Raw genomic sequence first — 21,407 nt, forward strand, 5'->3', positions numbered from 1 at the left:
CGTGTAAGATTTATTTTTATCATTATTATTATTATCATGTAAATTGACATATATATATATATATAAATTTGATGTATTTTTATTATTATTATTATTATTATTTACAAAAAAATTTTTTTATTATTATTTATTATTTATTAAATTATAAATCTTTGGAGTGATAAAAGGAAAAATCTTGTCATCGAGTGAATATTGGAAAAAAAAAAATTATTATTATTATTATTGTCAAAATGTTTTGTTATAAATTATTTGTTAAAAATTCATTTGTAAATTCGCCTAAATTGAAAGATAAAACGGTTAAATTAATAAGTTATAAACACATCGGTGGTAACACGCCATTAATATATAAAACCGTTGGAGATGTTTTGGATAAAACGGCTGAAAAATATGGGGATAGAACGGCCATAGTTTCATGTTATCAAAATAAAAGAATCACTTATCAAGAAGTTAAAGAACAGGTAACTAAAAAAAAAAAATAAAAATTTTAATTATTTTTTACACGAAAACCGGTTGTTGTTGTTGTTGTTGTTGTTGTAAATAGTAATTATTATTATTATTATTTAACCTTGAAAATGTTTCTTTAAATGTCTCTTAAAATTATTTTCAAATTTCAATGTTTACATTAATTTATTTTTAAATTGAAATTTGATTGTGTTATCATTCGTCGATTAATTATAAATTTAATTTTTTTTTTTGGTGGTTTCAGGCTGAAGCATTTGCATGTGGTCTTTTAGAAACAGGTGTCGTACCTGGTGACAGAGTTGGAATTTGGTCTCAAAATTCAGCCGAATGGTATATAATTTCATTTGCGTGTGCAAAAGCTGGATTTATATCGGTAAAAAGGAAAATCATCGACCCTTTGTTTATTTTATAATGACAACGATAAGATAATAATAATATTGATTTGTTTTTTTACCTTTTTATGTAAAAAAAATAAAAATAAAAATATTTTCAGGTATATTTAAATCCGGCATACAGATCCGAAGAATTAAAACATTGTTTGAGAGCTGTCGGTGTTAAAGTTTTAATCGCTGCGGATTCATTTAAAAATTTAAATTATTTTGATATTTTACGTAAAATTGATTCCAATTTTTTAAACGGAGAAGCTGGACAATTAAAAAGTGACGTTTTACCCGAATTAAAATCCATCGTTAATATATCGGATTCGAGTATCTCGTAGGTACAAACGTTTGTTAAACGTTTTGCTATTACTTTTTTTTTTTTTTTACGCACCTCCCCTCCCCCCCCACGCACACGCACGCACACGCACACGGGTATACATATAAATAAGAAAAAATTTCTATTATTTTTTTTTTACAGGTCTTTTTATTCATTTAACGATATCGTAAAAAAATGCACGGGAAATGCAAAGGATGAATTAAGGAAAATATCAAAATCATTGGGACCCGAAGAACCTGTCAATATACAATTCACATCGGTACGTTTTACACTTATTATTATTATTATTATTATTAGGGATTCGTCGATTTATCACTTTAATATTTTTTTTTTTTTAGGGTACGACAGGTTCACCCAAAGGAGCTGTCCTTTCTCATTTTAACATCGTTAATAATTCTTATTGTATATCGAGGAGACAAGAATTTCATGAAAAAGTACTGCAGGAATACTCTAACTTTATTATTATTATTATTATTATTACGGATAAATTAATTGTTTTTTTTTTCCACAGCATCACATCGTTTGTTTTATGGGTCCTTTATTTCACGCATTGGGTAGTGTCGTTGCCATGTTGGGTTGCGTTCACGAAGGATTAACATTAGTCATACCTACAACTGCATTTAGTCCCACGAAAGCCGTAGAAGTTAGTTTTTTTTTAATTATTATAATATCGGAGGAATGATATTTATGTGACATTATTATTATTATTATTATTATTATTTCAGGCAATCGTACAAGAAAAATGTACTGTTTTAGTAGGAACGCCAACGATGTTTATAGACGTGGTGAAAATAGTAAAACAAAAAGAATTAAAAATAGATACGGTTGAATTAGCCATATCCGGTGGAGCATATACGTCAACGGTTCTTTTTTCGGATATGATAGAATATTTTAAAGTTAAAAGAGTTTCGGTTTGTTTTTGTTTATTTATTTATTATTATTATTATTAATTATTTTATTTATGTAAATAAGTACTCATACCTTTTTTTTTTTAAAAGTCTGTTTACGGTTTAACCGAAACGGGACCTGTATCGTTTATGTCACAAGTAAACGACGATAGAGAAAAACAATTAACGACCGTCGGATGTTTAATGGAACACGTCGAAGCTAAAGTTGTCGATGACAATGGTAAAACGTTGCCCTGGAACACTCCTGGAGAATTATGGGTAAGAGGATATAACATTATGAAAGGATACTGGAGTTTAAAAGAAAAAACTAAGGAAACGATAACGCCCGAAAGATGGTTGAAAACAGGGTAACAAAATTTGTCATTATTATTATAATTATTTTGGTTTTTTTTTAAACTTCTGCTGCCACGTCGTCGTCGTATTATAACTTATATTTTTGTTTTTATCAGTGATCAATTTGTTTTATTGGAAAACGGTTATGGTAAAATTGTGGGTAGGAAAAAAGATTTGATAATTCGTGGGGGTGAAAATATATATCCGGCCGATATTGAAGAATTTTTAAGCACTCATCCGGATATATTAGAAGCACAGGTATTATTGACGTGGAATTAGTGATCAAATTTAAATAATATTCGCTTACTTACATGTCGATTAGATGATAAAATAATATGTTATCAAACAGGTCGTCGGTCTTCCCGATCCAAGGCTAGGAGAACAAGTTTGTGCTTGTATAAGACTTAAACCGAATTCATTTTTGACAGAGGAAGAAGTTAAAGAATTTTGTAAGGGAAAGGTAAACAACAACAACAACAACCACAACAACATAATAATAATAATAATTTAAATTTTTTTTTTTTGAAAAAAAAAACGTAATAATTACAGATAGCCGATTTTAAAATTCCTTATTACGTTTGGTTCGTCGATAAATTTCCAATAACACCTTCAGCAAAAGTTCAAAAGTACAAATTACAACAGGATGCTATAAAACATTTTAAATTGGAATCTAATTAATTAGCAAGAATATGAAAAACAAACAAACAAACAAACAAACGAACGGAAAAAAAATTCAAAATTGTAAGATTGTTTTGGAAAAATTTACAAATGCGTACAAACGCCGCACACGCACACACCATTGATATGGCTACGAAAAATTTTTTCTCACGATTTTTTTTTTTTTTTTTTTTTACAAAATTTATTTAAAAAAACAAACAAACAAACAAACAAACAAAAACAAACGAAATAAAATAATAATAAATTTAGCATACAACCGTAGAAAATTAAGCAGATGTTACATAAGAAAAAGAAGAAGAAGGAAAAAAAAAAAAAAAAAAAGAGAAACAAAAGTTTGTCCTTGGTGGTTGGTGGTTGTTCAGTATCCAAAACAACAAAAATACATATATATTTATGTACATACATACATATTTTTTTTTAACGTGTAAGAAGAAAAATTAAATAAGTAGAAAGTGATTTGAAAGTATTTTTATTTATTTATTTATTTATTTATTGTTTTCATTTATTTAAACGTATACGGTAGTCAAAAAAAATGTCAAATCCATTCATGATTGACAACTCGTGTGTTGACAACGAATGCTTCTTTAAAATGGATTTTTTTTTATTTTTTATTGTATTGTCAAACCTTTTTTTCAGTTGTTGTGACAAAAACAGGTTCAATATTATGGTCTGCTCCTTCGGCCGTTACAAATTTTTTTTTTATTTTTTTCTTTTAACAAAGTTTTTTTTTTTTTGGGGGGGAGATTGTATACAAAAAAAAAGCGATGACAGGTTTCGCTGTTTTCTTTTGACTTGTTTCATTGTTTCTTTTTTAGTTTAATACGCCGAAAACAAAACATAAATAAATAAATAAATACAAACAGGTCAAAAAGTAGATAAATAAAAAAAATTTTTTTTTTGTTTTGTTTTGTTAATTTGATTCGGTAGCCGTTTCCAAACCAAAAATTTTCTTTTTCTTTCTATTTTGTTCTCACCATTTCAGGTATTGTTTGAACCGTTGATTAAAAAAAAACCGTTGATAACGTTTTTTTCCGTTTTAAAAACATTCCATTTTCGATTATTAATTTTTAATCTGAAGTAATTTTTAATAATCGTACATATTATCATTGTTAAAGATTAATAACTTAATAAATAATTATTAATTAATAAAAAGAAAAAACTTTGAACTTTTTTCTTTGTGTCAAAAACCTGTGATGAAAACAGGTGATTAAAATTAATTAATTTTGTTCATCAGTTTTAGGTGTTAATTTTTAAGCCTTTTTTTTATTTCTAGAATATTCTTTTATAAATAAATATAAAAATAAAAAAAATTAACGAATAAATTATAAAATGAAAAAAGAAAACATTAGAAAAGAAAAAAAGAAATTGTAAATTTATTTGTATACATTTCAATTTTATTACACAATATACTGAATAACATAATAATTTTTATAACTATTATCATTATCATTACTATACATTATTATTATTATTGTAATTCATTGTCAGGAATCGTTTATATTCGATAATAATCGTTTTTCCTGTCAATCGACATAAATAAAAACGTTTTTTCTTCTCCTTTTCTCTTTCTCTTTTTTTTTTTTTCTTTTTTTTTTTTTGTGAATAGAATTTTAAAAGCTACCGTTTTAAAATTGTCATACGTTCAACCTTTTTTTTTCCTTTTTTTTCTCCTTTTTTCTCTTTCCTTTTCTTTATATTTTATTATTATTTACGATCTTTTACTTTATTACCTATTAAAATCCATCGTCGTCGGCTTCCATATTTTTTCTTTTTTTTTCCATAAAAAAAAAAAAAAATTTTCCTTTTTTTCTTTTTTTTTTAAGAAAGGTTGTGTTGTAAATAAAATAAAATAATCTGTCTATGATTTTAACACGGTCTACTTTTCTTTCCTTTCATTATTATTATTATTACTATTTTTTGTTGAAAACTTTGTACATAATAATAATAATAATAATAATAATAATAAGTTACTTATTATTGATAACAATTTTCTTTTATTTAATTGAATTTTTCTCGTTGTATCAAATAACGAAAAAAAAAAAAAGAAATTCTTGCATTTTTTTCGCGCGAATATAAAATAATAATATTAATAATAATAAGAGTGATAATGATGATGATAATAATAATAATACGAGTCGTTGCTTGTTTAAATTTTGATTTGTTAAAGTTAAAAATTGAATTTTCACGTTAGTTATTTGCTATAATTCTTCTATAACTGTTGTTATTATTTAATTATTTATTTATTTTTTATATATAAGTGATTTTATTAATTATTTCTTTCAGTGTATTTTTGTTTAAAAAAAAAAGCAAGAAGAAGAAGAAGAAGAGGGTAAATAAAATAAAAATGAATGATTTTCTTCTCGCACAAACTCCAGTAGAAAAAGAAAATATAACGCCGGAAAATGATGGTTCGATCACGCCGACGACGAAATCAAAAAGGAAAAAAAAAATGGTTAAATCGATATTTAACACCCCTCCAAAACCACCACCACCATCGTCAAATGATAATTCTTCGATGAGAAAATCAAAGAAAATTTTAAAGGAAAAAACTAACGATGATGAAACGGAAAAGGAAACGTTGAAGAAAAAAAAAAGAGGAAGAAAATCACGTTCGATTTCTCCAAATGAGAAAATTTCAAGTTGTAAATTTCAAATACACGAAGATGATAATGAAAAAATGGAAAAAAATTTAAAAATGTCGAAGGAAAATAAAAAACAAGAAACTGTTAAAAAAACTCGAAAGAGTACGGAAAAATCTCGTCGTTCGGATATACCAAAAATTATCGAAACGAATGTCGAAGATACATTAAATAATAATAATAATGTTTTGGATGAATCGTCAACGATGGAAAATGAGGAGAAGAAGAAGAAGAAGACACCGAGTCCAGGATCATCAATGGAAAAAAAATTTAAATTGGAAAAAGATATGGTATTACTCGAAAGCATATTTCCAAATATCGATCGAGATTTTTTAAAAGCTCAATATATTAAAATGAAACGTTCGGTCGAGAGTACCGTCAATTTAATATCGAACAATAGGAAAACGTTCGACGAAAGTCCAGAATTTAATATACCGAACGATTGCGAACGAGTTCAGGGATTGATTAGAAAATACACGACGAATTTCGATTCCCGTGAATTTATTAAAATGATACCGGATCCCTGGAATTATTTTTTAAATACCGAATCTCACAACTCCATAAGGTACGCGGATCAAAGTTTAAATTATTTAAAATTTAAATTTCCCAAACATTACGTTCAAACGATACAACAAGTTTTAAACAAATCCGAATATAGTCTATATAGAGCTTATAAAGAATTATCGGATAAAAGAAAACATAAAATGTATAAAATGAGAACGAGCGGAAGAAGTAAAAATGATTTTAGTATCAATAATAATAATAATAATATTAATATGATGGAAGAATTGGCGAATTTCGATTATCAATATTTACTGGAGGTAAATCGAAAAGTTTTTCCGACGTTTTTTTGTTTTTCCCCCCTCCCCCTCTTTAAAAAATTTACAAATTTTAGGTTGCTTTCATAGAACACGAAGAAGAAATAAAAGAAATGATAAAAAAATTAGATTTGGATAGATTTAAAGAAATTAAATTGAAAATGAATGTTGGGGGAACGTTAAAAAAATGTCAATATTGTCCGAATAAAAATTTATTATGGGAAAATTTAACTTGTTGTTACGGAAATCACGTCATTTGTCAACAATGTCTGAACAAGTTCGTAAAATTTTCTTTTTTATTACAAAATTGTAATTATTTAATTATACTAATTGTTTTGCTTTTTTCGGGGGGCTCAACAGTCAAGTACGTACGGAAATTGCAAATAAAAATTTCGAATTAAAATGTCCACTCTATTGCGACGAATATTTACAAATAGATAATTTAAAGGTACGTTTATAATGACGTCATACGCGGAGAAAACTCGTAAATTGTCGTTTCCGTTTTCTTTTTTTTTTTTTTAATACGTAATACGAAATTTGAACGAATTTATTTTTATTTTAGAATTTATTAGATCCGAATTTAATGGCGATAATAATAAGAAGAAAACAATATGAAGAATTGTCGTCTGCTGGTATCAAAAACCTTTTGTACTGTCCGAGTTGTTATCATTTGAAAATATCAAAACCTCAAAAGGATCAAAAAATTTTTTACTGTGTCAATCCGGCTTGCATGAAAGAATCTTGCCTGTGAGATTATTTATTAAAAAAAAAAAAATTACGGTGGGATGTTACGTCATTAATTTTTTTTTTTTTTTTTTTAATAGAAATTGTCATAGAGATAATCACGAACCGTTACCTTGTCATGACGTCATTGATAGTAACGATACAGACGAATCAACTCCGGATTTTGCATTGTCGTAAGTTAATTATTATTATTTTTTTTCATTTGTTTAAATAAAATCCTTTCTTTTTTTTTAATTATAAACATTTTATTTACGGTTTGTTGTTGTTGTTGTTGTTTGTTTTTTATTGTCGTTTGTTTTCAGAGTTTGTTTTAATTGCAAAAAAGATTTTATAAAAGTCGAAGATTCGATAAAAATGATATGCTCTTGCGGAAATGAAATATGCTACTATTGTCGTCTCCCTTATTTACACTGTCCTCATTTTAACGATAATAATAATGATAATGATAATAATAATAATGATGATGATAATACTATAACCGTTTCGGATACCGAATGCGTTTTGTACAAATCAATAATCAAAGAGGAACCGATCGATTTCGATTCATCGCAATTTATGAGCATACGATCATCGGATTCGATTAATAAATATTCTTCGTCGGATTCAGCCGAATACTGAACAAATTATTACCCTCCCACACCCCACCCCCAGCTCCCTCTTCGTGTTTTCATTCGTAATTGATAATCCCATGCTTCGATTTTACCTTAATAATGTAAAATTTTTAAAATATAATTTTCTTTTTTTTGTTTATTTAATAGAAAAAAAATTATTTTTAACGCCTTATTAAATCCATAAAAATGACGGATAAATAGTAATAATAATAATTATTATTATTAAGGGTAATAAAATTTAATGAAAATGTATTAAAAATAATTTTGTCTGATTCCACGTCAAAACCGTTTTAAATATTTTTACGGGTTGAGAAAAAAAAAAGATGAAATTCGCACGATTAAATCTATTTTTCGCCTTTTCTCCCCTCGCCCCCCACAAAAATACATACATATATGTGTGTGCGAATACACAAATAAACAAAAATAAAAAATTATTAAAAAATTTATTGTTTAAATAGTATTTTCTCGAATTCCGCCGAGAATTAGAATTAGAAAAAAAAAAAACGAAGAATAATAAAATTTGTGAGTGATAAGTTTAAAAACTTGTTATAAAATAATAATGAAATTGAAATATAAAATCCAGTAAAAAAAAAAAAAAAAAAATTATCCAGGTTTTCTTTAGGGAGTAAAATAGAGAGAGAGAGAGAGAGAGAGAGAGGGGGGGGGGGAAAAGGGAAAGCTTTTCAGAGTTTTGTTCTTCTCAATTATTAAAGATAATAGTAGTTGATGATTCCCAAGAGAAATGAAAAGCGCGAGATTATTACATTAATTCAAAACTTTATCTTTTTCTAACGCCTAAAAAAAAAAAAAATTTTCTTTCTTTTATTTACGTATTTAAAAAAAACTTTTTTTCCCTCCCCCTTTTTATTCCTTTTTGTTTTTTCCGGGAATATTTACACCAATCATCACGACTTATTATTTATTTTTTTTTTCGGGGTGTCCCACGAAAATTTTCAAGTTAATTTTCACAAGAGTGGGGGGAAACACAACAACAAATCATATTTATTATTATATTTTTTATATTCATTATTATAATTTATCCTCCGCCATTTTGTTTTTTTTTCCACCCTTCATCTTTCTTAATATTAAGGTAATGATTAATATCATCATCCCCCTCCCTCCAAATTATGTTATTATTATTATTATAATTACGTGAAAGAAAAATTTCCCGAAAAAAAAAAGGAAAATTAATTTTTTTTTTCGGATTTCTTCGCCAAAATAAAAAGTTTTTTCAAATTGAATTTGTTTAATAAATTAATAAATTGGTTAAATAAATAAATAAATAAATTTATTATATGAAAGTTCGGCGGGGGAGGGAGGGGAGAAGGAGGAGCAGGGAAAGAAAGCGTTATCAACATTATTGATATATTAATAGTTTGATTAATGAATTTCTTAAACCGATTTACAAATATTAATGGAGTTTAGAGAGATATCCCAAGAGAGAAAGAGAGAGAAATAAGAAAATAAACCCGTTGAGAAATTGTATAAAATAAAGAGAGAGAGAGAGAGAGAGAGAAAGAGGTTATGGTGTGGTATATTGGAGAGAAAAGATAGAAATGTGTTGTTAAGACGAAAGTGAGCATCTGCTACCTCTCATCAATTATTGATAATTTATTTCACTTCTAAATAGCTGGCATTAGAGTTTATGTAGTTAAAAAACTTTTTTTTCTTTCTTTATCCTATTTATTCTCGTTTAATAAACCCCCACAAAATTTCCTTTTCCCCTACCCCCTCACCCATCCCTTACCATCCCACCCCCCGGCGTATTTATCTTTTGTTTAAATTTACTCATGACTTGAGTTTTTTTTTTTAATTGGAATTTCACTCTCTCTTTCTCTCTCTTTCTTTCTTTCTCTCTCTCCCCCTCTCTCTCTCTCTCTTTCTCCCTCTCTCTCTCGTATTTTTTTAAACAAAAATTATAAACAAATAATTAAACTTTTTTTACGTTACGTAATTTGTAAAAAATAAATGTCGAAAAAAAAATTGTTTTTTTTTTTTTTTTTTTAGAATTTGAAAATAATGCGACAAAAATCCCTGACGACGACGACAACGACAACGACGAAAATTGATATAAAAAAAAAGGAAAAAAAAAAGGAAAATTAAAAAATAAATATTGCAAGAGAGAAAAAAAAAAGAGGAAAATCACTTGATTCTCTTTTCCAATTGAAATCTGTATTTTTTAAAAGGAGAATCTCGGGTTCTTCTCATCCCAAAGGATTTATCTTAATATCGATTCTTTCTTCCATCTTCTTTCCCCTCATTTTCTTTTTACCGAAATCTTGTTTTCCTATTGGTTCGTTTTTATTTTCTCTTTTTTTTCTTTCTTTCTTTCTTTCTTTCTTTTATTCCTTACTTACGTGAAGTTCGTTTCTACGGCAAAAAATAATTTTTTTCTTTTTTCTCCCAACGATATAAAAAAATAAACTTTATCGAATATTTATTATTATTATTATTATTATTATATTTAAATCGCTGGAAAAAATAATAAATAATAATAATAATAAATAAATATTTTTTGATTAGAATTTAAAAAAGTTTTTTGTATCCTTTATAGAAAAAAAAAATCATTTGAAAATTTATTCCTTATAAATTATTATTATTATTATTAACAATGTTTTCTTTTTTTTTAGGATTCGACGGGGAAAATAATTTCTAAAATAATAAAAAACATTTTCCACGTGGAAAGGAAAGAAAAAAGAAGAAAAAATGGCCGCGATAAACACCAGTTTCTATTCGGGCAAAAGGTTGATGTAATAACATGGCGATGAAGAGATGAAATCTGGATGGGCAAAAAGATAATTCGCTTCTGGGTAGGAGATGCCATGGCAAAAGATATCTCCGAATGAAAATCTCATCAAACAGGACCGAAACTAAACTAAAAAAAAAAACTTTTGAAAATTTTTACTTTTCTCGAAAGGTTACCGAACCTTAAGTTCATTGCCTTTTACTCTCTCTCTCTCTCTCTCTCTCTCTCCTTGAAATTGATTTATCTTAACAATTTAAAAATTTACAACAACAACAACCATTTAAATGACACCCTAAAATGTTTTTTTTTTTCTAATGTTTCCATCATAAAAAAAACATATTGTAAAAAAAGGATAATTTTTATTTTTTTTGCAATAATAATTTGTCTGATTCCGACAAAAAAAAACCTCATTTTAACCTTCATTGACCTTTTCGGTACCTACCCCCGTCATTTAGTACCCTAATACATTTTTTTTTCCTTTTCCACCCCAATAAAAATAAGAAAACTTATTTAATCTTGTATTTGTGTAATTATAAATCAAATATCTTTTTTTTTTTTAGTGATGAAACACGACGTAATGTAACCTTAACCCGACCCTGATGTTTTTAGAATTGTCCGCATAATATGATGAAAAAAAAGGAAAGGAAGGAAAGAAGGAAGGAAGGAAGAAAGGAAATGTGAAGGTGGTAGGTTTCGAGATGTAAGGGACGTTAAAAGATGGTAAATAGAATAAGGTGGATAAAAACGAATAAAAAGGGGTTGATGATGGTGGTGGGGTGGTGGTGGTGGTAAAGGGTAAGGTGGTTGAAAGCTCGAATGAAGCAATATTATCCTGGGTTTTATCACTCCTTCCTGCTCAATTACTCCTTCGAGAATAACAGAAAAGTGGTATCTTTATTTTTTTGGACCGAAAGGGAAAATACAATATCTCGGTTTTAAATACAAAAAAAAAAAAAAAATTTCCATTTTCCTTTTTCCTTTTGTGAAAATCCGACATTTTTTTTTTTTGGTTTTCCCACCACCATTTAATTCATATTTCAAAAACTCTTTTTTATTTAAATATAACAAAAACTTTTTTTTTTATTATTATCATTATCATTATAAATTATTAACTTTTATTAAATTTTTTTTATAAAATATAAATAATAATAATAATAATAAAAATAATAATAATAACGATGATTTAAAAAAATCATCCCTTAGCGGTTTTATGCTTTTTCCCTTTGATTTTTATATTATAAAAGATGAGAAAAACAAAGTAAGGCGCCAGGAAGTCATGACAAAATTTTTTAGCAGACGACGTTTTTAAATTGAAATCATTTCCGATTTCCGGTTCAACGGTTTAGCAATTTTTCTTACTCTCAAGTATAATTTCATCGTTTTTAATTATTAATTTACCCGTTAAAATAAATTATCGGCAGATGCCGACATTTTTTTTTTTAAAAGCTTTTTTTTTTTTTTGTTACGAAACCCGACTCCGACGATAAATAATATAAATTGAGCTTTTTAACTCATCACCATTATTATTATTATTATGTAAAAAATCATTATTTGATTTTAATACAAAAAAAAAAAACGGTTATCAATAATTTTTAACGTATAAAAAAAATTATCGTTGATTTTATTACCCCCTAAATTTTATCAGGAGTAATTTAAATTTTCTCTTCCATATTTGTTATCATTTTTTGTTTTTGTTTTAAATCGAAAAAATTAAATAAAACAAAAATTAATTTGTCTAATGCCTTGAAAGTAAGAACCGGAAGTTAAGGAAAACCCATACGTGTTGTTATTATTATTATTTATAAAGGGGTTTTAAATTTTTTTAAAAAAATCAGTTCAAATTTATTTTTATGAAGTATAAGGATGTGCGCGTGTTCGTGTGTGTCAAATAAAAAAAGAAAAATCTAAAGTAATTTCTTCTGGCAAATTGGATAATTTAATGTTTGGAAACAAATTATTTTCCACCACAATATAAAAAAAAAAAGAAGGGGGATCAACTGTCAATGTTAAAAAGAAAAAAGGAAAATGGCCACGCCTTGCCTTGTCTCTTATCATCAATCTCTCGACAAACAAAACCGTTTATAATCAATACTTTTTTTTTTTTAAATGTATTATTATTGTTTTAATTAATTGTTTAGACGATTATGTATTTATTAAAATAATTTTTCGTTTAATTAAATTAACCGTTTACACCGTGCAACGGCCCCCAAAATGTTTACCTTTTGAAATATTTAAATATTTTTGTTTTTTTTTTGTTTGTTATCATTAATTTATTTTTTGAATTAAATGAATTTTTATTTTGTTTATCAATATTTTAAATCGTTCGAATAACACACACACCTGATAATTATTAGAGCGAATAATTTGTTGTTGTTTTTTGTTAAATGTTACGGGAGAGCCCATTTGTTTTATCATTTGTGTAATGTAAACATTATCACGTGGTTATTTGACAAATTATTTTAATAATTTCATTAACAATTTTAAATATTTGATTAAAATTAGGTTTCAGTAGGAGGTTACGAATTGAAGGTAATTTTATTGAGAACAAAAAGTGTTCCTTTTTTTTTTGTTGGACAATTCAAATTCAAATAATTTTTATTATAATTAAGTGATTATTATAAATATATATATTTTCCAAGAGTTGTTTATAGGACATGACACGTTCTGTGGAAAAATGTTATAAAATTCGTTCGAAAGTAAACAAGTGATGATAAATAAAAATTTCAACCAATCAGGTGCGAAAGATTCAAATGACTTAAGGAAAAAATTTTAGTTTTTATATAAAATGTTTTTATTTATCATTATAACGCGGCAAACGATTCCGCTAACTTAGATTTCAAACGGTGTAAACTTTAAAACACCTGTTAGATGAACTTGACGTAAGTTGAAAATAAATTATAAAATGGTTTTATTAAAATTTTTCAATTCAACCCTTCGTTTAGGGTTGAATATAAAAATGGCAAAAGGATTTATTCGTTGGGTTATATATTAAATTTATTTTTAAATGCCTTAACGACATTTATTTACATCATTAAATTATATTTAAAACGATAAATAATAATAATAATACCACCTTAAATTTTTATTTATTTAACATGGGAAAAATATGTCGTTTAACGCGGTTAAATGACAAAAATTGTATATTTTAAATAAAATGTGAGTTATGCCCTTTTAATATTGAAAATAATCATTTAATTTCATTTAAGTCGTCGTATTCAGTTCGTTCGAGAAAATTTTCTCTCTCGTCGCTTTTTTTTTTTTTTTAATTTTACTCTTAAGAAAAACGTTTCACGCGTAAGATAATAATGAGTGAGTAGAGTTTTTTTATAAGGAAAAAAAGTGTCAGTCGGGTCAGTCCGTTTTAATTCCGCAAAATTTAACCTCTGGTGTGTGTGTGTGTAAGCTATACGTGAGCCCCTCACATAAGAACTTTAAGTCCACCCGGGGGTTGACATTTAGATATTAATTAAATTATTTTTCTTTTTTTTTTTTGGAATTAAATTAGTTAGTAATTTCTGAGCTCATTTTGAATCGTACAAACCAAAGAGTAAAATCGATGGTATTTCAGTGTTGTCACTTCAGTTAAAAAAAATAACTCGAACGATCGCGACATTAAAATAAAATATTTAAATAAAAATAATAACAAACAATTTTAATAAAAATAAAAAAAAATCGAATACGGTATACGGGAACGATAGGAAAAAATTGATTTTAGTTTTTTTTCCGGTTTTTTTTTTTTATTGGAAGACATTAAGTAAAAAAAAAGAAAATGGCTCTGGAAGGTTATGGTAAAACAGAAGATGGAATTTCTCGTGTTCAATATTCATCAAATATACAATTTCCTAATTTTCGAGATTTTTCGAATAACGCGACGAGTAATAACGCGGGTACCGTCGTAGTTGATGTTTTACCACAAATTTACACACAAACGGATTTGATTGGATCTCGTGGTAGGAATAAAATATTAGATGGTAGTCCCGACGGTAGATCATCATCCGAAAGAAATTCTTCTCCAATTATGAAAGAAAGAACTAAAAAAATGGATAATAATAATATTAAAGGTAAGTTTTTTAATACATTTTTCTTCCTTGTTTGTTTTTTCCCCTTACTTCCATAACTAACATAAATACAATCGATTTTTTATTATCATTATTAATTATAATTAAATTTAACATGTTCATTATCTCTTATCACAAATGATGATAATAAGCTTTTGTTTTTCTTGTTTTTTTTTTTTAATATACCAACATTTAAAAAAAAATTTATTACTTTTTATTATTTATAAATATAATTGAAAAAAATTCACGACACAAAATTTATAATTTAAAAAAAAAAAAAAAAAACGTGTAACGTACATAAATGTATATACCCCATTATGATAATAATAATAGTAAAGGGAACGAACGGGGACAATAAATTTTTTTTTTTTTTTTTTAAAACGAATAAAAAAAAAGGAAAAATTTTGTTTTATTGCCACCGAACCTGAAACGTTTTTTTTTTTTTCATCGACCCGGATATTTTTTTTTTTTTTTATTTAAAAACGATGAAATGATTTATATGTTTTTCAATGTCCGTCCGTCGGCCGGTCGGTCGCTTAACTATTACAATTATTATTATTATTATTATTTGTAAAATAAAACCTTAAAAGGTATAGTAAAACTGTCTTGGTAAAAAAAAAAAAATCTTTTAATAAGAAAAATACAAAAAATTTCCGAAATGAAAGTTTCACTTTAATAGTTTTTTTGTTATTGAAATTATTGTTAATAATTATTGTATATAAATTTTATTGAACCTTTTTACCCCCCTCCCCCTTGTCGTCCTTCCCTTTTTTTCATAGTTTTTATAATAATAAGTTTCAAAATAATAATAATAATAATAATAATAATAATAATAACGATTTTTTTAGTGTGTTTTGCCGGCCTTTTTTCTTTCTCTTTAAATTTTTTTTTTTCTTTTTTCTAACAAAAACTTTATTGGATTTATTATCATTATTATTATTATTATCATCATTATTAAATTTATATGTATGATTGTTGTTTAAATATTTTTCTTTTAAAAAAAAAAAGTACCCGATGATGATGATGATGAGTACTTTTTTCGTCATTCGAAATTCACCTTTTACGACTTTTTTTTTTTCTCGAATCTGTGTTGTTGTACCGTAAGCTAATAAAATAATAATAATAATCATAATTATTATTATTATTAATTGATTTAATATTTCTTAGTAATTAAGATTTTTTTTTATACCTCAAGTAAACAAACAAACAAACGAACAAACAAAACACAAAAACCCGCTCTTGATAAAAAAAAAGAAAAAAGTATAATGATTTTCAAAATTATTTATTTATTTATTATTAATTATCGCGAATTTATTATTTTTTTGTCGTTAATAATAATTATTAGTCGACCTGAAAAAAAAAAAAAAAATAAATATTTGATGTATTTATTAATTTAAAATTAATAAAATTCGGAAAAAGAGTAAAAATGGACGCGCGCTCGTGTGGGGGGTAAAAATTTGGAAAAAGTTTTTTGTTGTTGTTATTGTTATTGTTGTGGGAAATAAATAAATAAAAGTCAATTTATAGCAGAAGATTTTTTTTTTTGTGTGTGTTGAAAAGATTATTATTTAGTCAATTTTGATTTGATTTTACGGATTAAAATAAAAGCAAGCATGTAATTGGACGTGTGTTAATAATATCCGTGACGTATAATAAAAAGGTTCGTACGTACGCGGATAAAATACATTAATAGAGGGTCATATAACTACAATGTGACAGAGAGACTATTTTTGTTTTCACCCCATCACTTACATCCCTTAACTTGTTACCACATTTGATTTTTCGCGTGGGGGTACGGGGGTGGCGAGCGGGGATGATGACAAAAAAGTTTTGTTTATTAGTAACTTTGAATTTAAATGGTATTAATTTGACCATTGGTCGGTTAGTCGATCGGTTGACCACCCACAATTAAATAAATTGTAAAACCAGCTGGCAAAATGTGAATGAAGAATATAAATAAATAAATAAATAAAAACGATTTGAAAATTTATTAAATGGAAAAGTGACAAAAAAAAAAGAAAAAAAAATTTAAGCAGCTTGCAACGTAGTCGTATGACAAATACTAATAGTAGTAGGTGTAGTAGTAGTAGAATCGATCTGAAGACAACAAAAAAAAAAAAAAAACTACCCGAACGGGGGCGGGGAGGGGAAAACACTTGAAACGTAATCGGAAATGTTTTCGTACCGAATTTTTGGGGTTGAAATTAAATGTCGCCGTTGTAATTAAAAGATGACGCGACATTTTACATATACGAGTCGTCGAGACTTTAACCACTTAAAAAATCGTTTTTATTAAAAAAGGTTTTTTTTTTTTGTGAAAGGGGAAACGGAAATAAACGACAAGAACAACGGGAATGGCAAAATTGGGAATGTGCAATTTCGATTAATTCATTTTTTTTTCCATTTTTTCAGAAACGAATTTAGTTACGGAACAAAATATTCGTAGATATAGAACGGCGTTCAGTAGAGAACAGTTGGCAAGACTGGAAAAAGAATTTTATAAGGAAAATTACGTATCGAGACCGAGAAGATGCGAACTTGCCTCACAATTAAATCTACCCGAATCAACAATTAAGGTATTATTATCATTATTATTATTATTTAAATTGTTATTGTCGTTATTTATTGGTTGAGTTCATAGTTTTTTTTTATTTAACTTAAATGAATGAAATTAAAATTAATTATTTAGTCGTAAGGGGTTTAGTCATAAAATATGCAAAAGAAATTTTTTTTTTTTTTTTTTAAACAAATAATTAACAATTAATAGTTTTTATGTTTAAATAAATAATGGCGAATGGGTTGAACATTAAAAATTTTTTAATAGTTATTATTATTAATAATGGGGAGGGAGTTTTAAAGATTTTTTTTTTTCCAAAGGTTCAGGACTCGGAAAGTAAACGCGGGATTTTAAACATTTATATCATTATCATTATTATTATTATTATTTGTATATTCGGTAGCCCGCATAAAGGTGCGCCGACGTTTATTACGTGATAATTGTACAACCTGCCTTACCTGTTCATAACTGCTTTTTTTTCCTTCCTTTTTCTTTGATGCGCGGAACCTGGTTTTATTTAACGTTTTTTTTTTTTTTAAACAATTAACACGACTAATTAATATTATGGCTTTAATAATAATAATAATAATAATTTTTTTAACTTTTCACAAGGTAGCTTAATAAATTTTTCCCATCGTTTTTTTTTTTTTTCTAAATGAACCTTTCGAAAGAAAGAAAATTTTACGACATTTCATAAAAAAAAAAAAAAAATTATCATCATTATCATTATTATTACTGTTATTTGAATGAAAATTAATGAATAAAAAAAATTTCTTTAATTAATTAATTAATCAATAGGATAATAAATAATTAATTTTAATAAATAAATAAATAAGTTGTTATTAATGGTAAAATTTTTTAAAATTATTTTATTAATGTCAAAGCGGATCGTGATTTTTTATTAACGGGGAAGGGGGGGAAATTAATTATTATTAAATTTTAAACGAGTAGGGAAAAAAAATGTTACTGGATACGTCACTGATGAGAGAAATTCAACGATTATTCTCAATTATCACTTTTAATGATTACAGTATCCATTAAAATAAATTCTATTGACGTCCTATTCATCGCTACCGGCCTTTTTTTTTTTTTTGTTTGTAGGTTCAGGTACTAAAATATTTTTTGTTTTATTTTGATTGTTAAAAAAAAAAAAAAAAAAACATACGATCGATCATCATTTCTTTTGCCATCATAATTTTTTTTCTTCTGATTCCTCGACAGTGAAAAGTGTTTGACCTTTTTGAACTTTATAATTATAAAGTCAGTAATAATTTTAATAAAGAAAAAATTTCATTCATTTTTAAGGTTTAAATTTTTTTTTGTATTTTTAGGTATGGTTTCAAAATCGAAGAATGAAAGATAAACGACAGAGAATGGCAGTTACTTGGCCCTATGCCGTTTATACTGATCCAGTTTTTGCTGCGAGTATTCTTCAAGCGGCTGCTAATGCCGGAGGTTTGCCAGGTATAGCATCAGCATTAGCAGCTGCTTATTCTCATCCGTATGGATATTATGGAAATCCCGTATCTCAAAGGTAATTGTTTTCTCCACCCACCCCCACTCCCGACCTTCTTAAAACCTTCCGAAATAAATAATTTTTTCTTTTTTTTCTTTTTAAAGAATGTCACCGTATCCATCATCAGTGCTCCCGCAACCATCATTACACGGTCATCATTTCACAAATTCCGTTTTGGGAACTCATTTAAATAATTCAACATCATCATCATCATCAACATCATCGGGAATTTTAAATGGAAGATCATCAACGTCGACAACTCCTCCAGGAAGTACACCAATGACGAGACCATTTCCGATATTTGTTCCTGGTTCTAATCACGCGTCCACAGATATTTCTCCACATTCTCCGCCGACATCTTCCGGTGGAAATTACATGAGTTTAACATCAAATCAAAGTCCGAGGGGTAAAAGATCGAGTACTCCGAATTCGGAAAACAGTGTCGGAAGCGATAGTGAAACACCAGGAAGTTGCAGATGTGGAATTATTAATTGTGTTGCCGGAAACGAACACAGAGGATCATCCTTATACGTTAACGATCCTCCTTCTCCTGTTGGAAAAGTCGAAGGTTTAACCGGAGTTTACACACCCACGGCTACATCGGCAGCGCCGTCGGGAACACCATCTATTATATTACCTATAAATAACACTAGTAACAATTCTAACAATAATAATAATAATAATAACACGGCTACGGCTATAAATAATAATAATAATAATTTTAACAAAAGTAAAGATGTTACTGTTATTAATAATTCTTCAACCCCTAAATTATTTAAACCCTATAAATCGGACGTATCGGAAGCCGTTTAAATTTATTTATTTATTTATTTATTAATAATTTATTGTTGTAAACAATAACAAAAAAAAGACTTTTTTAGTATTATTTAATAATGCATAAACAAAAAAAATAATAATAATAATTTGAATGTATAAAAAAAACCCTGTACTTAACTTATTTGTATTTTTCTTCTATATCGAATAATGTTTTCCCAATGTGATGTTGAAATCATTTTTCTTTTTTTTTTTTTTTTGTAAATAAATAATTTTAATTTAAATATATGTAAAATATATTATTATTATTATTATTAACTAATTAATTTATAATCACGTCAATATATTTATTTCGGTTTTCAACAACAAAAAAAGGAAAAAGGAAAAGAATAAATTGTTCATTTTTTTTTTTTTTTTTTTTTTGAAAAATTAGCAATGTTATGACAAGGCAAGGATTTAACAACTAACCCCCTAGAGAATTACCCCTAATATTAACTACCCCTTCTTATATATATATGCGTGCGTGTGTGTGTGTGTGTGAGTTTAAATTATTCCTTCCGATTAAATATTTAACACTAGTTAACCCCCTTGTATTTCTTCCTTACACTTTGTTGTTGTTGTTGTTATTCAATTTAATACCGAAAATTTTTCCAGGGATGATGTTATACCACCCGCGCACGTGTTGATTCGTAAACAAAGAATGTTTTGTTGTTGTTGTTTTTTTTTAAATTTCCGCATTTTTTTTTTTTTTAAATTATTTTCGTACTTATTTTCCTTAATAAACAAATTATTTAATATATTTTTTATTTAAAATTACTTTCGATCGAGAGAGAGAGAGAGGGGGGGGGGAAAAGAAGAGCGTTTATTGAGTGTAGAATGAAAATCACAATTTTCGACAAAAGATAAATTATACACTTGGGATTTTTTTCCTAATACTTTTATGACATTTTTCAATAGTTAACAACAACAACAACAACAACTTATATTTTTAATCCGTTCAATACAACACGAGAATAATTTTTTTTTTCTTCTGCTAAATCCAATTGAAAAAATTCATTTTTTTTTTCTTATTTGTAATCCCAAAAGTATTTATTCCCACTTTTTCTATACACATATGTATAACTGAAAGTTTATTATTAACTCTTTCTCCATTAATTTTTTATCACTTATCAAAAAATAATTTTCGATAAATTGATTATTTACTATAAATGAATTATGTTTGTTGCCAAATGGTGTTATTATGTTTAAATTAAATTATTAAGTTATGTAAAATAATTATAATTATTGATTTTATATTTAGCTTTTGACAAATTTAAAAAAATTATGTTTGTTTATAATAGAAATGAAGATTTTTTTTTGTTCACATCACAATTAAAAAATAAAATAATTTAAATTTTTTATGTACGTACTCGTATTATGTGTTAATAAAAGTTTCAGTTGTAAAAAAAAATAAAAAATAAAAATAAAAAGGAAAACAACAATTAAGATTAAATTTTGAGATTATGTTGGGAAAAACATTATTTTTAATAAAAAGCAGAAAAAAGAAATATTTTTTATTTTAAGGGTAATTTGATGATGAAAAATCGTAAATGGTTATCTCTCTCTCTATATATGGGGAAAAACAAGGGAAAAAAATTTTCCTTAATACGAATAAAAACGAATTTTATTAACTTATTTATAAGATAAGAAAACTTCAATGAATACAAAACAGATTTTAATTCTTTAATTTTATTTATTTTTTTGTCTTACCGTTTGATAATAATAAAAATAATTTTTTTATTTATTTAAATAATATATATTTATCATTATTACAAGAAATTTTTATGATAATAATAATAATAATGTT

General features: G+C 26.4%; 4 protein-coding genes across 4 annotated transcripts; all 4 read left to right on the forward strand.

Annotated features, from left to right (window-relative positions):
• Positions 1 to 230: 230 nt before the first annotated feature.
• Positions 231 to 3,098, forward strand: Phum_PHUM236360 (firefly luciferase, putative; the record flags this gene model as incomplete). The annotated part of the gene is made up of 11 exons (XM_002426052.1): positions 231 to 458; positions 707 to 835; positions 956 to 1,176; positions 1,321 to 1,438; positions 1,518 to 1,613; positions 1,691 to 1,822; positions 1,905 to 2,090; positions 2,178 to 2,434; positions 2,537 to 2,678; positions 2,770 to 2,880; positions 2,970 to 3,098. The coding sequence occupies 11 exons, from the start codon at positions 231 to 233 to the stop codon at positions 3,096 to 3,098; spliced, it is 1,749 nt and encodes a 582-aa protein (XP_002426097.1).
• Positions 3,099 to 5,547: 2,449 nt separating this feature from the next.
• Phum_PHUM236370 (uncharacterized protein) lies at positions 5,548 to 7,306 on the forward strand (the record flags this gene model as incomplete). Its single annotated transcript, XM_002426053.1, has 5 exons — positions 5,548 to 6,302; positions 6,396 to 6,469; positions 6,646 to 6,832; positions 6,916 to 7,003; positions 7,118 to 7,306. The coding sequence occupies 5 exons, from the start codon at positions 5,548 to 5,550 to the stop codon at positions 7,304 to 7,306; spliced, it is 1,293 nt and encodes a 430-aa protein (XP_002426098.1).
• A 7,119-nt stretch (positions 7,307 to 14,425) lies between these two features.
• Positions 14,426 to 16,626, forward strand: Phum_PHUM236380 (uncharacterized protein; the record flags this gene model as incomplete). The annotated part of the gene is made up of 2 exons (XM_002426054.1): positions 14,426 to 14,717; positions 16,556 to 16,626. The coding sequence occupies 2 exons, from the start codon at positions 14,426 to 14,428 to the stop codon at positions 16,624 to 16,626; spliced, it is 363 nt and encodes a 120-aa protein (XP_002426099.1).
• Positions 16,627 to 16,944: 318 nt separating this feature from the next.
• Positions 16,945 to 19,600, forward strand: Phum_PHUM236390 (Segmentation protein paired, putative; the record flags this gene model as incomplete). The annotated part of the gene is made up of 4 exons (XM_002426055.1): positions 16,945 to 16,999; positions 17,127 to 17,290; positions 18,603 to 18,805; positions 18,892 to 19,600. The coding sequence occupies 4 exons, from the start codon at positions 16,945 to 16,947 to the stop codon at positions 19,598 to 19,600; spliced, it is 1,131 nt and encodes a 376-aa protein (XP_002426100.1).
• Positions 19,601 to 21,407: the final 1,807 nt, after the last annotated feature.

This window comes from Pediculus humanus, genomic scaffold (assembly GCF_000006295.1).
Source record: "Pediculus humanus corporis 1103172107607 genomic scaffold, whole genome shotgun sequence".
Taxonomy (NCBI): Eukaryota; Metazoa; Arthropoda; class Insecta; order Psocodea; family Pediculidae; genus Pediculus; species Pediculus humanus.